A 24239-nucleotide genomic window follows, 5' to 3' on the forward strand; every position below is an offset into this window, starting at 1 on the left:
GAGCTGACCGCGACGGGAAGCTTCCACCAGCGCCGGCCACTGCATTGCGACATCGCCGCCTCTTTGTCACCCCGCCATGCCTCTGCGACCATGTCGTCCTCGACTTGAACCGGCGGGCCCATGGCTACTCCGGCATCTCACCACGACACATCTACACCGCCCGTCGCTGCCTGTGCGCTGCCCTCATCGACGAATGCGGTCACACCATGGAAACAGGAAGGTATTCCTCTTGGCAAAGTACGTCACCCCCTCGATCTACCTCTACTCGATCCAAAGTTTTCTAACAATGGTATCAGTTAGCCGATCTAGCGAGTAGATCGAGTTTTTGGGTAAAGAAATCAGAATGAAAAGAAGAAGAAAGAAAGATTTCAATTCGAATCAGATCGACAGAAAGGATCACAAACCCTAGCCAAGAAAGGTCCGTGGGACATACCTACTGCGCCACCACCGCCGGCCGTCGGCCGTGCTGGTCACCACCGACGGTAGTCGCTCGACGCCGTGAGGGAAAGAACAGAGGCGCCGGATCTCCAGCGCACTACCGCAGCCGAGCCGCCGCCTCTGAGCGCGCGCGCGCACGGGCCCCCCAAAGGGCACCACCGAGGTACCGCTCGATGGCGCCGCGCGCGGCTCCGGCCGCACGCGTGCACCGGCGAGGGGCGCCACAGCGGCGCCGCCATCTCCTTCCCCAGCCATCCATGGCCGCCGCGGTTTGGGGCAAAAGCAAGAGAAAGAAGGGGAGGAGAGAAAGAAAGCAAAGCTCGGGGCTGCGCGACCTCGACCACGGCAAGCCCATGGTGCGGTGGGCGGAACGGGCGGCGGGGCGGCTAGAGGACGCCGGCGGCGCCGCCGGACTCAAGCTCAGAGAAAGGGAGGAGAGAAGGGCGAGCTAGGGTTGCGGGGGAGCCGGCCGTCGCCGTTTTTTACCGCTGCGAAATCAACGGAGAGCCGTCCGATCGAGATCGACGGCTCAGATCGAGGCGGGCCGGGGGGCCACCACGAGTTGGGCCGCCGGCAGCTACCGCGCGGAGACAAGCGCGCCTTCGGGCCGCTGCAGGCCAGGTGAGTTGGGCTGGCCTCTCCGCGAGGAGTGAGCAAGGGCAACTGGCCCGCGCGCGCGATGCGCTGCTGCGGGGCCAGAGCCCCAGGCGGGTGCTGCGCGGAGGCAAGCGAGCCGGGCCGCGAGCGAAAACGAGCTGGGCCGCGCGAAGAAAGGGCCGCGAGCCAAATTTGCCGTATGGGCTGCAAAGCACAGCAAAGAAGTTTTTACGATTTTCTATTTGATGATTTTGATTGTAATTTGTTCTCTATTCAATTTTGCATCAACGTGTATATTGTTTAGAGAATAAAGAGTACAACAATGCTTCTGAATATATAATTTTTCATATTTCCGCTGCAAAGTAAAAGTCTCATCCTCTATTTAAATTAGAACCAACGGGACAATTTAAATAGAGGAGAAGAAAGCTATTGGTTTAAAGTTAAATTATGATATTGTTATTTTCTTACCAACGTTGATGATAGCAATATTATAAAAAAAAATTTATGAGTTTAAGTTTAAGGTTAAATATCTGACTTTTTTGCATCAAAGTGATCAATTTTCAGAGAGTAGAGAAAGACAAAGAAAAGCTTATGAAAGAAAGAAAAGTTCTCCGCTGCAATAAAGAAAGATAAACTCATATGAGATTTTCCCTGTGGGAAGAGACAGCCTGTAAGTTTAAGGTTAAGAAAAGCTTCCGCTGTTGTAAGTCAAAGAAAGATTGTTTTGGCATATTTTGCCATTGTAAGTGTCAAGTTGAGCATTAGTTTGCTCTTAAAAGAAAAGAAATTTAAAGTTTATTATGATGTTGTCATTTTCTGACCAAAGTTGATGATGACAATATTATAAATTTTATTCCAGTCATGTGTTCTATTTCTGCCCAACGGTGATATAGAATTGAAAGTAAAGGAAAGTTGTATGTTTTAATTTTGACCAACGTTAAATTAAGACATACAATTCTTCCCAAGTAGAGAGAAATTAACAGACAAAAGTTGATTCCGATCAACGCCACAGATAAAGTTTTGAGGTCACTCAGCTGTATAGTTGAGGTTAAGAAAGAAAAATGTTTGTTTCCATTCTGACTTTTAATTGATATGGAAAAGAGATGCAACTGCTTTCGAAAAGTTTTTTTTTGGTTTCTCTCACTAAAGTTTTGCGAATATAAGTTTTGCGAATATTGTAATTCGTTAAATTTTCTGATTAAATTGGAACCAACGGGAAGATTTAATCAGAAAAGAAAGTATATGTGCATGTTTTAGTCATCCTGACCAAAGTTTTATCACTATATTATGTTTTTACCTTGTCCTTCAATAGTAATAATAATAGTTGAAATGAGTTTGATGCACGTTCAATTTGACCAACGTTGAATTAAACATGCATTGCAAATGCCTTTGAAGTTTTATTACCGCAAGTCGGAAAAGTTTTGGCACTTGTGCCATTTATATCCTGCATGACAGGGAAAGTTTTTGTGATGACTCACGTGCGACATGAGTATCACATAAAAGTGAAGAAATCTAGGGGAGCTTTTAAATTTATTCCAACAATTCCCATGCACTACTATAGTGGCATGTTGGATAGTTACTTGTAAAGAATCAAAGAATAAAAGAAAGTTGTATACTAACCGATATTGCAAGAATGACTTGCAAAAGTATAGGAAAATGAAGAACTTGATGAGTTCTTGAAAGTGCAACAAATCAAGAACTCTGAGGAGCTCTTGAAAAGAAACGAGGAAATAGTACTCCCATTACTTTGTATGACTTGGTCATATGAATAAAGTTCTAGTAATGAAAAGCTCCTCGTTCACAAGTGTTAAAAATAGTTTCGAAATTATGGCAGCAAAGTTTGTGCCATATTTCGAGGGGGAGAAAGATTAGAAAGACAAGAAAGATTAAAACTTAGAGAGATTCCCTGCAAAGTTAAATGCGATGCATTTCTAAAAGCAAAGATGATCTATTAAAGTGAATTTGACCGACCGAAAAGGGAGTACAACGGTCATAATATTAATACCCCAACAATAAAGTAAGTGAAATTTCTGGAGTTTTCAGCTCCAAATAGGAAGAAAATATAGTTAAGCCTCAAATCAACCGAAAAAAGAAAAGGTGGTGCTTGAAGCACCTTACGAGGCTTGTAAAAACTGAATCGAGGCTTGTAAAGAACAAATCCAAACAAAAGTTTGAAGATATTCCATCTTTGCAATAGATGGGATAATCTGGGGGAGTAAAGTATGTCAAGATCTAAGGCTTGAAGAGAAGTGGGACTGTATGTTCACTCCAATGATTCAAGCACTGAAATTGTCTCAACATATGTTTTCACGTTGTATGAATGTCATAAATTGAGTTGTCTCATTCATCGACGTGGCGAGAAGCAATGGAAGATATAATGAGACCTAAAAGTTCCAAATTTATTTTGGAACATGGAATAAGTTTCTAATGGAGCCAAGACAGTAGGCTATAATGGGTCTACAAGATTGAAACGTGACTCCGGAGGGAACATGAAAAGTTGCTAAGCACGACTTATGGCAAAAAGTTTTGTGCAAAGAAAAGAATAAGTTATAATGAGATATTTTATTCAGTCTCATAAAAGGATTCTTTTAGAATCATAATGCAATTAATGGCATACTGCTTTTAAATTGCATCAGATGGATGTTAGAGCAATATCTCCCGACGGAGACTTGCACAAGAAATTATATATATATGACATAACCAAATGGTTTTGTTGTGAAAAGAAAAGAATATTGCGATACCACTTGATGATATTAGATCATAGAATAGTAGTATCTAAAGTTTTATGAGAACAAAGAAAAGTTGTGTTTTAAGTAAAGGTCAATGCAAAATGACAATTTGCAAATATGCAAAATTCAAAAGATGGGAAATCCTTTTCTTGAAAAGATTCAAAGAAGGTTATTTTGACCTCTAGTTTTGATAAGAATAATTTCGGTAAAGAGTCATTCGCTCTAGGAAAGGAAATTCACCGGAATAAAAGAAAAAAGGGGTATTAGGACTATCGCAGAAAGCATACTTAGAAAATAGTTCTAAAGATATATAGTATGCATGCGAGTAAGCTACGCCTGTCCTATTGTCAAGGGTAATAGTTTTGGAATTTTCAGAATTCCAGGAACCATTATATGATCGATCAAAAGAAAAAGGTTCCATGTGCTTCAGCTGTTGGAAGCAAAATTAGTGCTCAAAAGAATTTACCCTGACATAGTACAAGTATCCGGGACATTTTGGCAGAAGTCCAGTCCAGCAATAGATCACTGGAATGGAGTTATAGAATGTATTGCAATTTTGCAAAATATTGTCAGCCTCATGCTAAGTAAGAAAGAAACATTTACTCTCAAAAGGTTGTGAGTAAAAAGAATCAAGTTTTGGCGAGTTTAGTGAAGCCCACAGTAGTAGCTAACACTCGAGTTTGGAGTTTTATTGTGGAAAAGCTCCAAAGCAAAATAGTTGTGATATTGTGGGTCGTGTACCCAAGATTTAGCATTATATGAGGCTGCAGGACAGGCAAAATGGTTAAGAAAACCATTACCCGGAATTGATAATGGTAGACAACAGCAATATACCATTCGAATGTTTCACTCCTATGGCAATATGTCAAGTGTGCTGCCAAACACATTGACAATGGGTCATATGTTGCAAAGGAGAAAATCCAGAATCATATGAAATCATGGAGCACCAAAGTATCAAGCAAGTGCTTGCGGATCCGCTTACCAAAAGGCCTACCGCCCAAGTCGACATGGGTTTTACGGGAAGCCTACGATTTCTGGATTACTAAAGGGCCCAAAGAAAGGTTAAGGTCTTATTTCAATACAGTAAGGTACATTGTGGCTGTTAAGTCTGACGGTAACTAATAACTGTCATGATGAGGCACGCTCTACGTACTGATCTGCAATGAGATGAGGCCAATAGCAAAGTAACTAAAAAAAAGTAAAGAGTTAAGTTCAAATTGAGGAATTTTAAAGTATAAAGGTGAGATCAAGGGGGAGAATGTTAATATTGATCTCCATTGGGCCAGTCCAACGACTGGGCCAACCTTGACTCGCGTCCTGATCGGGGACGCCCAGCCCAATATGAGGCTGGTGGGCCCCCGTCGCGCAGCTCTATAAAGTGGAGGTGGGATTAGAGGCTCAGGTCACGAGGTTTGTCGCGGCCACTGTTCCCCACCGTCCTAACCCTAGTCCGATCGATAGGGAAGAGCTGACCGCGACGGGAAGCTTCCACCAGCGCCGGCCACTGCATTGCGACATCGCCGCCTCTTCGTCACCCCGCCATGCCTCTGCGACCATGTCGTCCTCGACTTGAACCGGCGGGCCCATGGCTACTCCGGCATCTCACCACGACACATCTACACCGCCCGTCGCTGCCTGTGCGCTGCCCTCATCGACAAATGCGGTCACACCATGGAAACAAGAAGGTATTCCTCTTGGCAAAGTACGTCACCCCCTCGATCTACCTCTACTCGATCCAAAGTTTTCTAACAAGTTTTTCATTCTAGATTTTTGCATTCTACTTCTGATTGTGCCATTCTACTTTGTTGTCATCACTACCATTTATGATGCAGTTCCTGCATTTTAAGTACTTCACAGAATGTCAAGTTCTAGATTCATTTTGACCCATCTCTTGAGATTTAGCATTCTATTTTGTTGTCATCAGTGCCTGCTGCATTGTCCGCTTCTTGTTCACTAAGAGCCCATATGGTCGAAATTTCCAATAATTGACGGAATTGTTAAGTTCATGCCTTCATGATCTTTCATTCTTCTTTCGCATTGCTGACTGCCGTTCTCTCAAGTCTAAGAACAAGCATGCACCGAGTGCAGAGGTGTATAACCCGCATCAGGAGCTCTTTATCTGAGATCCAACAGACATATTTCCCAAAAACTGAAGACATCAATGCAGTACTAAGCTAACCACTGTCAGCCGGACTCTCTCCGGCGAGATTGCTCTGGACGCTCCAGCGAGGAACGCAGAGAACACGATGAACACTCGATGAACTCAGTTGAACACGAGAGGATTTTTTGGAGTCGCGCTAACCTGCGACGTTTTTCTGTCTATCTCTTATAAATAGCAAAGCTTACGAAAGAAAGGGAGAGGCAGGACACGATCTGCCCTCCTTCATGCGCGCCATGATCCGTAAGACGAGTGCGCCATCCCGCACGCCGGGTCATGCCGCGCGACGCGGACACGAACGCCACGACGTGAACTCGCACGTCTCTGGCCGTTACAAGACGTGACTCTAATCCAGATGACCCGGAACGCAGAGCCCCACAAGCTAACAGAAAAGCAAGCCGAATGCTAACTGAAACAGGGTAAAAACAAACACAAGTTTATTCCTAACATTTCACCCCCTAAACTTGATGTTCACTGACAATCTTGGCGACCCCCAACTGAATGCGCAGTTCACAGAACTTGTCGCGTCCAAGCGGCTTCGTCAGAATGTCAGCGAGTTGCTCCTCAGTCCGGACATGTTCAACATCCATCTTCCCATCTCCAATGCAATTCCGAATGAAATGATAACGAACATCTATGTGCTTACTTCTTTCATGGAAAACAGGATTCTTACTGAGTGCAATTGCGGATTGACCGTCCATCTTCAGAGTGAATTTCTTCAGCTGCTCACTCTTCAGCTCTGAAAGAAGCTGTGCCAGCCAGGTGCCTTGACAGGCCGCCGTCGTCCCTGCGATATACTCTGCTTCACAGGAAGACAGCGCCACCACCTTTTGCTTCTGTGACTGCCAAATCACAGCACATGGGCCGAAGAAGAACAGAACACCAGTGGTGCTCTTTCTTGTGTCGATGTCGCCGCCCATGTCTGCGTTGCTGAAACCGAGCAGCTTTGCCTCAGTTCGAGCCCTCTTGTAGCAGCAGCCGTAGTCGATCGTCCCCGCCACGTACCGGAGGATCCTCTTCACCGCCGCCAAGTGCTCGGTGGTTGGTGCTTCCATGAACCTGCTCATGTAGCCCACAACAAAAGCAATGTCCGGCCTCGTGTGCACCAGGTACCTAAGGGAGCCAACTATCCCACGATACTCGGTGGCGTCGACTGGCGGAGCGTCGCTGATCTTGCTGAGCTTCAGCCTGGGCTCCATGGGAGTGTGACAAGGGTTGCAGCCGCACATGCCCGCCTTGTCGAGCACCTTCCGCGCGTACGCAGCCTGGGAGAGGCTGATGCCATCGCCTCTCTGAGTCACCTCGATGCAGTGGCGGAGCTTCACAAGGGCCAAGGGGGCCATGGCCCCCCTGGCTTTTCAAATTTTGCACTATATGAACAGTAATATTGACACTATTCATCACTGTAGCATAAGGGTGGCCCCCCCTCATTTTTCCGATTTCTTCAATCAAGCTCCGCCAGTGCCTCGATGCCCAGGTAGAAACTGAGCAACCCAAGGTCACTCATCTTGAACTGGGCCTGCATCTCGAGCTTGAAGTTGCCGATCTCGGTGGCGTCGCTGCCGGTGATGACGAGGTCGTCGACGTACACTCCCACGAGCAGCCGGGAGGAGCCATGTCCTCGTGTGTACACCGCGTGCTTGGAGTCGCTGTTGGTGAAGCCGAGGGCGCGCAGAGTCTGATCCAGCTTGGCGTTCTAGGCGCGAGGGGCTTGCCGCAGCCCGTACAGGGCCTTGGTGAGTCGCAGCACCTTGTGTTCCAGCCCCTCGACGACGAAACCTTGCGGCTGTAGAATGTACACCTCTTCCTGCAGCTCACCGTTGAGGAACGCCGACTTGACGTCCATATGGTGAACTGCCCATCCTTCCTGGGACGCGAGAGCCAACAGCAGGCGCACTGATTCAATACGCGCCACTGGTGCGAAGACTTCCTCAAAGTCTACTCCCTGCTGCTGCACGTATCCCTTGGCAGCAAGCCTCGCCTTGTGCTTGATGATCTCCCCGGCGCTGTTCTTCTTTACCTTGAAGACCCACTTGAGGCCGATTGGCCGGTGGCCGGCGGGGAGGGTCTCTAGGCGCCAGGTGTTGTTACTCTCGATGGACTCCATCTCCTCCAGCATGGCCTGTCGCCACGGCTGGTGCTGCTCGGCCTCGGCGAAAGAGGCTGGCTCCTCCCCAATCTGCAGGTGCAGCTCGGCGTCGAGGTTGCGGGGAGCGAGGCCGGGCGGTGTCGCTGGCCCAAGAACGTTGTCGACGGCGCGATAGCGGGGCGTGACGTCATCATTGTTGGAGTCGAGGTACTCATGGGCGTCAGGCGGCGGCGACACGAACGCAGGTGTTGGAACTGTTTCCACCGCGCCCGTGTTCAAGGTCGTTGGAGGAGTGGGTGCGCCGTGCCCAGGTGATAAGCTCGACGTGCCCTGGTCGCTGATGATGTCCTCCACGGCGTAGTCGATGACGAACTCGGGGTTGTGCTCGGCCTCGTCGTTGTACGCCTCGCTCCAGTTCCAACTCTCGTGTTCCTGGAACACGGCATCTCGTGACACGTGCACGCGCCGTGCCACCGGGTCGTAGAAATGCCACGCCTTGGCGCCGGGCTCGCAGCCGATGAAGACCATGGCGGTACTCCATGGTGACGACGGACTGGTTCCTTCACTCGACGATGCCGTTCTGCTGCGGCGTGTAGGGGGCGGAGTGCTGGCGCTTGATGCCGTGCTTGGCGCAGTGCTCGACGAAGGTGACGGAGGTGAACTCACCCCCGTTGTCCGTGCGCAGGACGCGTAGGCGACGACCCGTCTCCACCTCGACGCGGGCCTGGAATTGCTGCACCGCCGCCAGTGCTTCTCCCTTGTTCGTCAGCAGGAATAGCCACATCTAGCGGCTGTGGTCATCGACGAGTAGTAGGAAGAATGCCTTCCCTCCTGGTGTCGCCGGAGAGATGGGCCCGCAGAGGTCGCCGTGGACCAAGTCGAGGAGCCCGTCGGCGCGCCGCTTCGCCTGAGCAGGGAACGGCTTCCGCTTCAGCTTGGTGGTGGCGCACCCGGTGCAGAGTTGGTGAACATGCTCCACGCAGGGGAGCCCGTCCACCATCTTGTCCTTCCCCAGCTTCCGTAGGGCATCGAAGTGCAGGTGGCCGTAGCGCTCATGCCAGAGCCATGGCCCGTCGTCGCGTCGTGCCGCCAGGCAGAGTGGCCGAGCGACCTTGACCCACAGCTTGTACAGGCGGTTCCCGGAGCGCCTCACCTTGACGAGGAGGCGCTGGTTCTCGTCGCGGATGCGCAGGATCCCGTGCCTGATGTGGACGTCGCAGTCGCCCTCGTCGAGCTGCCCGAGGCTTATAATGTTGGTGGTGAGCCTCGGGATGAAGTACACCCCTGTGACGGGAGTGTGTTCGCCGGTCTTCCCTTCCAGAACCACCGTCCCGGCACCTTCGATCGGCACCGCGGAGCCATCGCCGAATCTGACGACGCCGCGGATCTTGTTGTCGAGGTCCTGGAATGCGGAGCGGCACCCGGACATGTGGTTGGTGGCACCGGTGTCCAGGTGCCACACCGAATCGTCGCGGTTGTCGTCCCCATCGTCGAGCTGGGCGAAGACCTTCGCCTCGACAATCTCGCGCGGCCGGCGCTTGCCAGCGGCGTGCGGAGGGGGCGAGGCGGAGCCCTGCGGATCGGAGGTCAACGTCGCCCTCGCCATCAGTAGTGCGGGCTCGTTATCCTCCTCATCCGCCTGGGCCAGATGGGCCTCATCCCGCAGCCTGGACCTGCATTCTTTGGCCCAGTGGCCCTTCTTTCCACAATACTTGCACTTATCAGACTTCTTGGGCTGGCCCGTACCTTCTCCGGCCCCTGGAGCTTGGCGCACGCCGCTGTTAGCACGGCCACGCCCACGGGATCCGCCGCCGCGCTTGTTCCCCGCGCCGCCGCTGGAGCTCCCCTTCTCTCCGGGGCCTCCGCCGATCTTGAGTTTCGCCATCCACTCCTCCTGTGTCAGGAGGAGCCGGCCCTGGCTATCGACGACGGGCGGCGGCTTGCGGCGTTGCTCCACGACGCGCAGACGACCGGTCACCTCCTCGACGGAGATGGTGTTGAGGTCGAGGTGAGTCTCGATGGAGATCGCCACCTGGGAGAGGTCCTCGGGAACGACCTGAAGCATCTTGCGCACCACCTCCGCCTCCGTGATGTTGTCGCCGAGGATGCGCAGGTTGTTGGCGAGCCCGGTGAGGCGCATGGAGAAGTCCTCCGCCGTCTCGCCGTCCTTCCATCCCATCGCCGCGAATTCCCGTCGGAGCTGCTGGGCGTTCGATTCGCGCACGCGCTGGACGCCGACGCGGATCATCTTCACCGCCTCCTACGCAGCTTGCGCAGTGCGCTTGCCACGAAGTGCGGGCAGCATCTCCGCCGGGACGGAGCGCAGGATGGCCGCCATCGCCAGGCGGTCATCGCGGTACTCGATGATATCGTCCTCCTCGGGCTCGATCGCATACCAGATGCCTTGAGCTTCCATGTTCACCTGCATGAGCATGACCCATTCCTGATAATTGGAATGGGTGAGCATGGGTACTGCACCAATGCGCCGGTCTCCTTGACAGTGTGCCGGATGATCACTTCCGGCGGACGGCGGCCACGGCGTGGTGTAGGCGAGAGCGATGGACGACGGCGGCGCGGCGGCGTGTGCGACCGCCCGCCGTGCGGCTGCGAGGACATCAAGTCCCAGGATGGTTAGCTCTGATGCCAAATGTCAGCCGGACTCTCTCCGGCGAGATTGCTCTGACGCTCCGGCGAGGAACGCAGAGAACACGATGAACACTCAATGAACTCAGTTGAACACGAGAGGATTTTTTGGAGTCGCGCTAACCTGCAACGTTTTTCTGTCTATCTCTTATAAATAGCAAAGCTTACGAAAGAAAGGGAGAGGCAGGACACGATCTGCCCTCCTTCATGCGCGCCATGATCCGTAAGACGCGTGCGCCATCCCGCACGTCGGGTCATGCCGCGCGACGCGGACACGTGAACTCGCACGTCTCTGGCCGTTACAAGACGCGGCTCTGATCCAGATGACCCGGAACGCAGAGCCCCACAAGCTAACAGAAAAGCAAGTCGAATGCTAACTGAAACAGGGTAAAAACGAACACAAGTTTATTCCTAACAACCACAAACCAATCAAGCACATACAGAAAGTGATCATACCATCATACGAGCAATCAGGGCTTCATTGGAACCTGTCGCCTTACACTATGAAGTATGAACAACCGAACTACCAAACGAATAAAGCCCTGAATGCCTGACCTGGCCTCTGGGCTCAGCCTTTCTTCACAACCTTTTTTTCTTTATCTCCCTATCCTCACAACCTTGTGTCCCAGGGACAGGTCTCAAGTCAATACGCCGAAAGCACTGGACGAGCTATGTGCAGAATAGGCCATCGGTGCAGAACCTGATGCCCGGGATCTATTAAGCAGTCTGACCAGTTAGGACCGTTGTCTTCTTCAGCCAGTACTGCTCGAACCTTTGCCTCGCGTACTCCTTGTAGTCGAAGTCAATATCATTGACATGCTCCTGCAGCCAGAGGATGCGAGTTTTCAATGGATGGCAGACATGGTATTCGGGAATACAGGTAACACGAGTGGTGGAATCTGCGTGAGCAAAACCCACCGAAATTATTCCCCAGAGGCCCCAAACTAGATGGCTGGCAAGGGTGTACTTCTCAATGCTTTTGATCAGATTTTCTACCTCCTCCGCGTCAGATTCTTCACCTGTTAGAGATTGTATTGAGACAATAAGAACTAATGCTGTTTTGTAATCTGCTAAGGGGGATTAAATTGATGCTGATGAAGTGATGATTAAATTTCTGCTTACCCGATGAGCACAAGTATGTCTGCACAAATTGCTTCCGCTCATGGGTATCTGTTGCGATATGAGCACAATGGCAAGGATGAGTGGACAAACATAGGTCCCATCAAGATATCTAAGATGAAAATAACAATGTAGAAATCAATAGCTTCAAATATATTTGGTACCTGGATATTTAGTGTAGTCCAGTAGATGCGGCTTTTCTGAATGGTAGTCCGCAGCCATCTCACAGAAATGGTTTGCGATGTCATAGGCAACTGGGTTAAAACTTGCATACTCATAGTCCTGAAAAGGCGGTAAGAAAGTAAGATCATAGCAATACATTTTCCGACTTATTCAGAATAAGATAGATGGGATAGTCATTTGAAGATGAAGCAAAGCTTCGGGTTCACGGGTTCAGAAGCCTATGATAGACTAAAAGCAAGGAGGCCATAACAGAAATGCTGCAACCTCTGTTTTTAAATATATGATGTTCAGGACAAGCTAATTAGAGGCTCGCTGCCTCCTTAGTGCGATGCGGGGTGGCTGTCTGCATCTTCCCGTCTCGTTTACATATGAAAAACAGAATTAGTGAACAAAACATATGCTAAATAACAAGAACTTACAATGATGGTCAGCAATTTGGTCTCTTCATCAATCATGATATTTCCATACTGGAGATCGTTATGGCAAAATCCTATGCACTCACGTTCCCCTGAAAATTCATTCTCCAATGTCGTAATCTCCTCCTCCATGCTATCCAAGCAGAACTCTTTGGCTTCATCAGAGGAGCACAAGCTCTTGGCAGTTTTGAGCCAGTTCCTGCAAATGAGGCTCTGTTACAGTTACTTTGCTGGTAATTTTGGTTTTACTAACAAATGCTTAGAAAAAAGCAGTACCTTAATCTTTCCCAAATGAGCACAGATTTTGGACCCGGCATGTCAAGGTTGTGAAATTCCTTCAATTTGGAGGCTATAATAGCTGAAATCTCTGGATCACGCAGGTCAGCAGCTGAAAGTGTCTGAAAGGAATAATTACATCAACTTTCTTCCTAAATTGTACAAAATGGATATGATGCTTTATTACATGGTGAATATGGAAACCAATGCTCCATGTTTGTCCTTTGTATTTTACATGTAAAGAGAATAAGATGCTCTATCTTTAAAATGATACAGAAAAATGGAGAATAAAGAGTGATGCTTTAACCATTTTTTTATTCACATCTTTTCCATGAAAAGACCTTTCACTTCAACAATCTGACCTAGTATTGTTGAGTAATTAAGCGAAGCAGATACACACAATCTGAACTATTAGCGTTTACGTATCTTGAATTCCGCATGTTACAACTACTACCAGATATCAGCAAAAAGAAATGACAACTGGTGCCAAATATTTCAATGTTTTCTGTCACAACAAGTATCTCAGAGACGTATCAAGAAAACAATTTCAAGATACACCGAGTCTCAAGAGTAGTAGGAAAACCGTGGCACTATTATTAAATTGGTTGGTTCACTGAGTAGAGACTTAAATTATCGTTTTCAGATAAGATTCCAAAGGCCAACCCGTTGAAATTTATGATAGTACAGTTCACATACACATCACCAGCGGAAGAGGGTTTCAAAGAAAGAGACAGCCGCACATCAACACACTAGTAATTGACAATAACACGCTTTTATATACCATTACATTAGTCCACGATGTGGCATTGTCTCGTCTAATATCCTTTTTCTGTTGGTTGAACCTTAAAACAATATCCCTCTTTTTTCCTGTACGAACCAAACAACATCACTCAATCGATGTTAGTACTAGTGAATGTATTAATGGAAAGTAGATCCTAGATTAGGGGGTTGTCCCGTGATCAAGTAAGCTGACAAATTTATGTAGTACCGTGTGTTTCCAGCTTACCCACCCAAAAGGTAGCAAAAGTCTCCAAAGAAAACTAGAGAATAGACAGATTCCTTCCGAAAATGGTTCAAGAAAGGTTAACCTGGAAACGAATGGCAAGGATAGAGAACGAGTTCCTTTCAAAAAAGAGAGAGAGAACAAGAACGATTGATCCTACTTTGTGGAAGCAGACAAAATGGTTGGCAAAAAATGGAGAGAGAAAGAAGCGAATGCGCACCCTGGCGTGGATGAACTCCTCGACGCGGCCGTTGGGGAAGCGGCCAAGGAGGCGCGGTCCGTGGCCGTGCCGCGACATGCACTCGAACGTGCGCACCTCGTCCTCCCTGTCGAAGAACAGCTCCACGCCCTCCCCGTACACCCGCACCAGCACCGTCCGCGCCTCCCTCTCCTCGCCGCCGGTGGGCCACCGCGCCTGGTACACCTCGTTGGTCATGGCGCCCTTGAGCGGCACCACCTCCGGCTCCCGGCCGCAGCCGGCCACGTCCTCCCACTCCGCCGCCAGCTCGCGCAGCAGCCGCCGCGCCTCCTCCGGGATGCTCCGCTCAGCCGGCGCGGGCGCCGCCTCGGCCGGACTCTGCTCGCTCTCCTTCGGCGCCATCCCCCGAATCAACGGAGCGGCTCGGCTCGGGATTGGACGGCGGAATCTTTGCTTTTCCTGAAATGGGAGGGATATGGCCTCTGGGCGTTGGAGCGCGAGCCGTGCGTGCGCGCGTCTTTCCGTTGCTGCTTGGTTTCGTGTCTTCTCTCTGGGAAGGGGGACGGGTATAAATAGTTAAATACAGACAGCTGCACGGACGGAACGGTGGATATTTGCCTCGGGAGCTTGCAGATTCACCCTCAAGAGTTGGCGTTATTTTTTACGGACCTTCAAATTTTTTTATGAGAGTGGACCTTCATTTTCGTCAACGAGTAAATAGTGGTTCTCGCAACAACAAAAAAGGGTAAATAGTGGTCATAGAAAAATATTTGCCTGACAGCTATTCGGATAGGTTCCAAGAACTAGTCAAATATGTAGTGGTTAATTAAAGAGACAAAGGGATGGATCAACTGCTAACCTCATTGTCAGCCAGCGCTGAGTTGAACTCCTCCATCCTTCGCGACGCATTCACTTCGAAACAACCCGTAAGAATTCAACGCGAACGTAACTGCACATGCATATGCATGTCAACGATTGGAAAATCAACATGTCGCTACGTGCGTGGCATCTTACCTTTCAATCTAGCGTGGAGCTAAGTGCTAACAACAGTAGCTGGCTAGCTGGACAAGCTTACAGTGAAAATCTGCTTGTTAGCGAACAATGTGAATTTAAGTCGTGTCGTGTGGATTTCTTCCTTATCTCGACTTTCTTGAGTGGACGAATAATCAATAATTGCAAAATGAATCTAGAATTTCGTATCCTTGAAAAAAATCATTGAAAAGATAGATGTCCCACTACTGGATGCCGTGAACGCACTGTAAAAGTGCTGTGTGCGGTGGACATGCGGAATCAAGATTTATCAATGTATCGATTAGAAAATAAATTCCGAATTGACAAAGCAACAACTTAGATTCCGGTACCCGCCCATACAATACCGTGATTAATGAGCAATCAAGGTTCATAGCTTTGAGGAGAATCTAGATTAAAGCGACTCATGTGTAATTTGTTAGGACATCAGGGAGCAGCATGTAAAAACAAGGCGTACCATACTGTACATGTTAGAGGGGCCATGCATAAAGCATGATTTCGTCATAAATTAGCCATATGTTTCTGACTCCAAAATGTATGATCTCAGATCCTTGCCTGAACTGACTAGACCAAAAGGATCGACAGATATAAGTAGATATGTTCTCAAAGAAATAAGATAATCAAAATGGAACAAAGAGCACTGAAAAGAGACAATAATCAGTACTAAATTCTCTCCCTAGAGAAGTGACTCAACAGAAAAATATCACACTTGCGAAACCAGTGTAGCTGTATGAGTATGACACAGAAGAAACTGTTTCCTTCACTTGGTTCAGTGGTTCACACATCCAGATGAGACCAAATCCACAGGTAGTACAGGACAGGTAAGCTGTGCAAAATGTTCATTTCATAGATGACCGACTGGTGCCCAGTAAACAGGTACAATCACTCAATCAGTATCTGCAGCCAGCATAGCAAACCATGTCGTAAAAGATTTCAGGTCTCAAACACTTGTAGATATGCAACTATGCGAGGCAGTCAACTGAAAAGTAGCGATAAGAAATTCTAGCTTCTCCCGATCACATATGCCAAATTGTAGTTTTCTCACTATCCAAAGTTAGTGCAGAGGTACTACTGCCAGCAGCACACGAGAGAATAACTCAGTTCGACAATTTTGTCTTCCTCCAGCTTCATCTGGAGTGACTCTTCTTTCCTCTGTGATGTGCAAACCTATTACAGCTTCAATCACCAAATATGTCAGTGCTTACTACTGTCCTCCCATGTCTATAGTAGTGTGAATACAGAGACTAACAGAACCAAGGATAGATGCAAAAATATCAGTGGCACCACTCTTCCTGAAACGCTCAGAATCTGTACTGGAAACAAGCACCCTCCTTGTGAAGCATTTGTCGTTGTGATCTTTGCAAGACCTCCAAAAGAACAGGCTCTGACATCCTGATCCATCGTCTGGAAATAGATGTTGAACGCATATGATATGTTCCCATCATGGCTGAGACCATTGCATGAGGACCCATACCCCAGTGGTGTACAATCTGCATTTGAGCATGCATAGTTTACAGAGGCAGGCAGATCTTTGTACTTATCCTTTGCATCCTTGTTAAATACACACCACTGTGATGGCAAATACTGCACCCCTTTCACTTCAGCCAGATAATTGACCTTGCCATTTCCACTGAGATCCATAGAGAACTTTGGGTTTCCATCATATGTGAATAGTCCCCAGTGACGCTCAAAGCGTCCAGGCAGAACACTCTTCTGGTTCTCATCAATCAACGCAAACAGGTAAACTTCCATGTGACCAGGTCTCAGAGGCGTCCCGACATTTTTGGCCATCTTCTTCAGAAAACCACTATAGAACCTCTGTGCATATTTGACGTTAGCATTCTTATCGCCATCTGTTGGCCAGCCAACTTCACCAACAATGATTCTCATGTCGGGCACACCAGCTTTCCTTAATGACCAGACAAGAGTGTCAAAGTTGGCATCAAACACATTGGTGTAGACCATTCCTTGATCATACACTGGCTTGGTAGCACCGTCAAAGAAGGAGAAGTTCAGCGGGAAGTTGGGATTCTGGTACAGGCTGAGAAATGGGTAGATGTTAACCACAAACGGTGCATCATTCACATGGAGGAAATTAACAATGTCAACCATGAGGTCATTGATATCCTTGCGAAAACTCCCAGCAGATGGCACTGGTGTGTTCTCAGGGGAGCTGTAGATATCAGCATTGAGCGGCACAACTACCTTGATGCGTTGGCCAAAGCCAGCCTCATTTAGAGCTTTCTGCATATTCTTGAGTGCAGGAAAGGTAATGTTGATGAAGCTGCCATTGTAGCTCTTCAGAAAAGGTTCATTGCCAACAGCCACATACCTGAACAATTGGCATATAATTAAGGTATCGGGACTGGTCACGACAAGGCCACTAAAAAAATGGAAGTGAGATGACCATAGCATAATTCTGTGCATCGATTTCAATGAAGGGAAAAGACGGGAAAAATAAGTGTGTCATGAACAAATGATACTACTATTCATGGACAAGAGAACATTTCCAACTTAGTGAAAACAAAAGCGCAAAGCTCAGTACCTAAACATGTTATTACAATTTCACTGGGAGATGCTATGAAGTCCAGAAAAATTCCAGAAATACCAAATTATGATGCCCAAAACATATATCTAAATTATCACAAAATATTCTCAAAGCCATGTAGGTTTAGTGCAACATAAGTCAAACATAAAGTTCATACTGACTTCGGTTGTCAGCTTACATAGTTAGAGCCTACAAATGGTTGGCCAATGATTAGACTATAGTGTTTTACTTGCTCACTTACTATGACATGCCTGATAGTTGATACTACTATGAATAGACAGTGTTTCCTCTCACATGCAACACAATTTAAGAACACGTACGGCAAGGTGCACGTATGCACACGCGACATTTTATAGAACAAATCAAAGCACAGTAGAACACATACACAATACAACTTCCTTGTGTGAGCGAACCAGCATGCAAAGTCTGGTGATGCTCTACAACACTACAACCAACATGAACCATGCACTACCATGCATGCAGCAGCGGCCGCCTCTGGCATCTGACACTACACAAAGAACGCACTACTGAACTTGCCTGTAACTGTAAGTAACCGTATGTCCATATATCTTCTAAACAGCAAGAGAAACCTGAATGTCTGAACTGAACAGACAGCAGCACAAGCATTGCATCCATTTCGCATGAACCAAAAACATGCAAATATCATTGCAACATCCCGCCATGCATCAAACACTACGCCATCACCAGCACACAGACCTTCATTTCACATTGTAGTGGCATTCTATCAAACATTTTCCGCGCACCAGAACACAGCGCGTCCCATTGGAGCCCCAGACCCCCAGTACCGCACAAGCAGTCAAGCATGCAGCAACCAGCATGCGCGCGCTCGAAGGCACCTCGTCTCAACACTGGTCATCATACAACGCAAATCCCAGGGCATCCCCGCGGCCGATCCACCGAGCGCACCAGAGACAAGGACGTTGCTAATAACTACTCCGGGAGCGGGAGAAGCGAGCGGCGGTCGGTGGGGTACCTGACATCGACGCCGGCTTTGAGGTTGGCAGTGACGTTGTGGCGCACCCAGTCGCGCGCGCGGCGCGGGTCGCGGGCGAGCGACTCGAGCTGGTCGTTGGGCGCGGCGAGCATGGCCTGGACGCCCGACCCGGCGAGCGCGGCGACCGTCCAGGGGTCGGCGTCGAAGAGCTTCACCCGGTCGACGCCGTTGGCGCGCAGCATCTCGACGACCGCGGACGGGAGGATGGGGTGCGACATCATCGTGCCCCAGTTCACCCCCACGGCTGCCGCCGCCGCCGCGGGAGCAGGGAGCAGGAGCAGGAGCAGGAGCAGGGCCACGGCCAAGGCGACGGCGGCGGGGCGGGGCGCCATGGAAGGTGGAGGGGCGGAGGCGGCGCGGCGGGTGGGGAGGCGGCGGCGGGGTTGCGGTGCTACGCCTACGCCGCTACGCGTCGTGGGAGGCGGGGTTGGAGTTGGAGGAGCGGTCTCGCATCGGCGAAGCGGGCGAGGCGAGGAGCGTGGGGAGATTTCTTCGCGGGGGAAGCAATGCAATTGTGCGGAGGTTTTGCGCGAGATGATTGGGTGGCAGGTGCGTCGCCGAATGCATGGACGATGAGATGCTGGCTAGCTCCGCACGGGATCACCAGCCACCGTCTGATCGAAACTCCCGGTTGGGATCACGAGAAAGATGAGCTCCCCGAGAACGTTGTGCTCGCCCTGCTACTGCCAGTGGTGTTCATGCAGATAGAGAATTAGTTTTGGTTGGTGTCTCAGCCAATCCATGCTTGTAGCCATCATACTTTTGCATTGCTTGCACTTGCCATGCATACGGCCCTCGTGCTTCTCTGCACTTTCTCCCTCGGAAAAAAGGAAGGCTCGCTGTAATTTCTTCAGAAGTTCAGAGCTCAGAACGGAAAAAGGAGAATGTGCAAACAAAAAAGAGAGATGGCACACTCTTGAAATAAACAGAACAGCGGCTCATTGTTTCTTTCATAACATGCGCTATAGAAACGGGATACAACATTGATCAAATGGAGCAAGCAGTTCCATTGAATCAGAGTCACGCCAAATGTGAGCCTCCAAGGATAAGTAATTGCTCCCAGAGAAGAGGAGGTTGAAAGCGAATAGTCGCTCATTCCAATAGGGCACTCTCTGTTAACCCCTCTGTTGATCTACGTTCGACTGCAATTTCAACATGAAGTAGGGCCAAACCTTTAAAAGCCTCTACTGCTAGATCATGGTGCTTCTTCCTTTGTATTGATTTTGATTAGGTTGCCATTCTCCTAGCAGTAGCAACATCTGCTTGAAATTGAATAGATGAGCATCAAAATAAATAAGTAGGAAAGATAAACATCACAGAAGAAATCACTTCGATCTGACTTAAAGTTCCTAGAGGAGAGAGAACTCACTGGGTTTGTAGTACTGGTGACAATACGGGGAGACCTTCACATTGTTGCTCTAACAGATGAATCCAGCGGAGCGTCTGGTGTGTACACTACCAGTATAAATAACACTATACCTAAATCTAGACCTCTCTATATACAGCTTACAGCCTCAAGTCAGTACAACAATACAGTATAATCCTGATGCACCAACCAAAAAAATAAGGTGCATGGCAGTTAGGTTATATGATAGCAAAAATGCCTCGAAGTTTGCTTCAGACACCTGCAGTTCAACAATATTGGTGTTTCACTGAGTGATGCTGTGGGTACCTTCTCTTCTATTCTTCTTTCAGGCCCTGATGAGCGACAGAACAAGCAAGCTGTGTTAGCATGAGACCTCTCTTTATGAAAACATTGTGCTAGCTGTGTTTGCCAGTACATGTAGTGAATATGGCTTAGAAAGACGAATGCATAATACAGTATGATCAAACAGTTCTATGAGTATTGTTTCAAGCTACAACACTATCTGTTCGGTTTACAGAACTCGAGACATCTAGCACCATCAAATTGGAACTGCATAATTGGCTGCAGCAAGACAAAGCAGAATACATGTATTATGAATTAGCTATGTTTCAATGTTGATAGATGAACCACAATACAGAAAGAAGTCAGATACGAAATGTTGGCTAAGACTGTGTTCTTGGGCTCATTCACTTGCTTCTAAGTTTGATAGTTCCACAACTACACAAATGAAGCGGATGGATATTGGTAAATGATGCAAAATAACTGCCTAAGGGACTGCACGTCTTTTTTTTTCTATAGATGATAATTGATATTGCAATTGGACTAGCTAAAAGAGAGATTAATACTTATACAGTGCAAGAGGGAATAGCAGCAAATGAGGTATTGGTAAAAGCATGTGCTTAGGCAAAGTCAATTTGTTTAACAAACTTTATGAACTGTAACTCACATTGGCATTAAAAGCTCAAGCTGATTTTCCCAGCCTACTTTCCCCTCATATTTTTGAGCGTGTCACCTGCATGAAAGAAATTGTCCCAAAATCATTATCTGTTCACCATATACTGAAAAGTGAAAAGTAACAACAATAAAAACATGGAGTGCTAGATACCTTTTGTATGCCAACCAGCTAATGTTCTGATATATTCTTGCATGCAAATGAGCCATTCAGCATGTGAACTTCATACACTTGAGTCGATCTAAGAAGTTGCTGATGCGTGGACTCTGGCCTATGCTTATAGTTGGTCTTCCTTGCGTGCCAATATGTTAACATGGCAGTTCAGTTTTGCTGAATAAAGAATAGCAGGCCAAACTCTACTTCTGATCATGTACTATAGTTTGTCAAGGAGGAAAACCAGGTGCAGGGACACTACCATAGCTTTTCACTGGTTCCACATTCACAAATCCTACATCCTTCATCTTTGAATTTCCACTATCAATGGAAACAACAAGGACTAAGTGATCAGATTTTTCTCTGCCCTCTTGAAACAAGGTAAATAACTTAACCGATCCATATCTATTTCGCTGATAGTTGCCATCGTTATAATATAGCAAAGGCTTACTCCCATTGTACTTGAAATTTTTTCCATTCCCGATGCTGGTCTTGATCCCAAGTTCACGTCCAACCACATGAATGAGAAGTGGATTTCCATAAAACTGAGAAGCAGCAGCAATGTAGTTCTTCCGAGCATCAGCCAAACTTACATGGTCATTCTCTTCATCCAATGTGAACAACCCAATTTCTTCAAGAGCTCTGTTTGTGTACCTTTGTTCTGAACTGAAATTATCTGTGCTATCCTGTTCTGGAACATTTCCTGCCAAAGTTTCTTGAGAAATTCTTCTTGATTCAGTCCAAACGTCAGATTTCTTGTACATTCCTACAAGTGCATTTGAGACATATACATCAGAAAGCAGACCCATTTTTATGATGGAAGCATGCAGTTGTCTTCCCAAATCAATAGCACATAGATCAGCACAACCCCGTAAGATTCTTGCGAAGGTGACACGATTTGCACGCAATCCACTGTGCTGCATCTTAGAGAAAAGCTGAAGAGCTTCATCACTGCATCTGTTCTGAATATAACCCAACATTAACATGGCATATGAATTTATGTTCCAACTCTTCATGCTATGAAAGAATCTACAAGCACTAGCAATGCATCCACACTTAACATAAAGGTCTATGATAGCATTTCCAACAATGACATCCAAGCATTCAGAACCAACTTTTACAAGGTAGCCATGGATCTGCTCGCCAGCCTTCTTTGCTCCTATATCAGAACATGCACCAAGAATAATTGAGAAAGTGAATTGATCAGGACGCAAACCAAACTGATATTCCCTATAAAAGAGCAGCAGAGCTTTCTCTGGCAGGAAATTCCAGCAATATCCAGAAAGCATGGTATTGACTACAACTAAATTTCGTGGGAACACGGCATGGGAGAATAACTCACCAGCGCCCCCAATGCTATGGCATTTTGCATACATGTTTACTAGTGATGCACTGACATAATCAGCAAGTAGCAGCCCAAGTTTAAGAGCTAAAGAGTGAATCTGCCTTCCCTTATCCAAGTCCTGAAGACTGGCGCAGGCATTCACAACAGTAGCAATACAATGCTGATCTAGAGGTGCTCCAGCATCAGTTAACTGCCTAAAGTAACTGCATGCTCTTTCATATTGGAGGTTCTTGACACAACCTGCCATGACTCCAGCCCATGATACAATATCTGGTGATTGCATGGTTTTGAATATTGATTCTGCACACATCAGTGATCCAAGTTCAGAATATATTGACATAAGAGCATTGCAAACATTAGTACAACAGAACCTTCCAGTTTTCAAACTAAAAGCATGCATTTGTTGAACCTCCTCTTCTATTTGACAAACATCTAACACTGTAACCATGTCTCCTTCTCTCAAACTGAGACCTGAAGAAAGAAAAGCTTCTGCAAGTTTCACTGCTTCATCCTGACAACCATTTGAGTGATAGCTTGAAATAGCCAAAGAATACAAAGATGCATCAGGCCTTCTAACTGCAGCAACAAGCTTTCCAATGTACTGAGTTTCACCTACCCTCCCAGCTGACTTGATCAGTTCAGACACAACAAAACAATCTACTCCCAAGCCCACTTTAACTGCGTAAACATGAATGTTCCTAGAAAGATCAAATGTTCCCAGAACAGCCGCAACGCCAGCTACTACCCTCAACGTCACCACATCCACTGCCATGCCAACTCTATGCATATCCAGAAAAAGCTCAGCAGCCTCTACAAAACAATTGTTATCAACAAAACCAGAAATCATTGCATTCCAAGCAATGGAGCTCTTCACTGGAATTTTCTTAAACAGCCTAACAGCATCACCCACATTGCCACATTTCGCGTACATGTCGACAAATCCAACTTCCACAAACCTATCAGCGCCCAAGCCAGATTTGACCACCAATCCATGCACCATGAGCCCAAGCTCCATGACACCATACCAGGCACAGGCGTTCAGCACTGATGAGATGACAAACTGGTTTGGCTTCACCTGATCAGAGGACAAAAGATCCTTGAATATCCCGATTGCCTCAACGAAGAGCCCGCGGCTGGCGTGCGCGGCAATGACAGTACACCAGGATGCGACGTCCCTGTCAGGCATTTCGTCGAACAGTTGGCGTCCGGCCGCCAGAGAGCCTCCTTTGGCATACGAATCCAGAAGGACGTTGGACACGAGCACGTCGGACGCAAATCCGCGTTTAACTACGTACGCGTGGGCGGCGGCGGCGCCCACGGCGAGGGCGTCGCGCGCGCAGCGCCGCACGAGGCGCACGTAGAGGCGCGCCTCGGAGGCCGGGAAGAGGAGCTCGATGGGGCCGACGATCTCCAGCACAGCAGAGACGGTTCCATGCGCGCGGGCATTTGGAGCACAGGAGGCGGGTACGGAGGTGGCGGCGGCGGCGGAAGAGAGGAGCCTATATGGGGTCGGCCTGGAGGGGAGTGATGAGTGTAGGAGTAGCAAAGAGAGAGACCTTAACATAAGCGAGGTGGTATGCGGGTCGCCGGGGACGGGCGACAACGAAGGAGGAGGACGAGGGCAGGGTCCACAATGGCGTCGTTGCCGGCGGCGGCGGCGGTGGCGGGGCTTGGAGCATGGAAATGGGGGCCCAATCTTGGAGCCAGATTTGTTGCAACTTGCAGGCGCGGATTCGTATCCTTTTCCCCTATTACCACTTATCGCTTATCGCTGCCGCCCGATCATAATTTGGAGGGTGTAGGTTTACTCAATCTTTGTATGTGGCGCAACACGGACTCACGGTGGGCTTGCCGCTTGCGCAGCGCAGGGTTGGTTCACGGGTCCAGCTTTTATAAAACGTGAAGCCCAATCGAAACTCGGATAAGTTTTCCAAATTTTGGAATTCTGAGTGTTTTGCAGGTGCTTTGGATATCTTTATAT

General features: G+C 48.0%; 3 protein-coding genes across 4 annotated transcripts; all 3 read right to left on the reverse strand.

The window, feature by feature from the left end:
* Positions 1-11110: 11110 nt before the first annotated feature.
* Positions 11111-14391, reverse strand: LOC120664813 (probable choline kinase 2). The gene is made up of 7 exons (XM_039944163.1): positions 13872-14391; positions 12649-12770; positions 12376-12571; positions 11938-12055; positions 11777-11824; positions 11573-11673; positions 11111-11476 (listed from the first exon to the last, which is right to left on the reverse strand). Exons 1-7 carry the CDS (start codon positions 14250-14252, stop codon positions 11372-11374), a joined length of 1071 nt encoding a protein of 356 aa, XP_039800097.1. The 5' UTR covers positions 14253-14391; the 3' UTR covers positions 11111-11371.
* Positions 14392-15435: 1044 nt separating this feature from the next.
* LOC120664815 (glucan endo-1,3-beta-glucosidase 8-like) lies at positions 15436-19062 on the reverse strand. The gene is made up of 2 exons (XM_039944164.1): positions 18422-19062; positions 15436-17211 (listed from the first exon to the last, which is right to left on the reverse strand). The coding sequence occupies exons 1-2, from the start codon at positions 18772-18774 to the stop codon at positions 16101-16103; spliced, it is 1464 nt and encodes a 487-aa protein (XP_039800098.1). The 5' UTR covers positions 18775-19062; the 3' UTR covers positions 15436-16100.
* Positions 19063-19362: 300 nt separating this feature from the next.
* Positions 19363-24019, reverse strand: LOC120664816 (pentatricopeptide repeat-containing protein At4g33170-like). Of its 2 annotated transcripts, XM_039944166.1 has the most exons (5): positions 22256-24019; positions 20914-22072; positions 20755-20820; positions 19812-20140; positions 19363-19701 (listed from the first exon to the last, which is right to left on the reverse strand). In XM_039944166.1, exons 1-2 carry the CDS (start codon positions 23820-23822, stop codon positions 21144-21146), a joined length of 2496 nt encoding a protein of 831 aa, XP_039800100.1. In that variant the 5' UTR covers positions 23823-24019; the 3' UTR covers positions 19363-19701; positions 19812-20140; positions 20755-20820; positions 20914-21143. The 2 variants fall into 2 exon arrangements, with proteins under 2 accessions (XP_039800100.1, XP_039800099.1); XM_039944165.1 differs by having other exon boundaries at positions 20914-24019.
* Between the last annotated feature and the right edge of the window lie 220 nt (positions 24020-24239).

Source organism: Panicum virgatum, chromosome 3N (assembly GCF_016808335.1).
Source record: "Panicum virgatum strain AP13 chromosome 3N, P.virgatum_v5, whole genome shotgun sequence".
In the NCBI taxonomy this organism is placed as follows: domain Eukaryota; kingdom Viridiplantae; phylum Streptophyta; class Magnoliopsida; order Poales; family Poaceae; genus Panicum; species Panicum virgatum.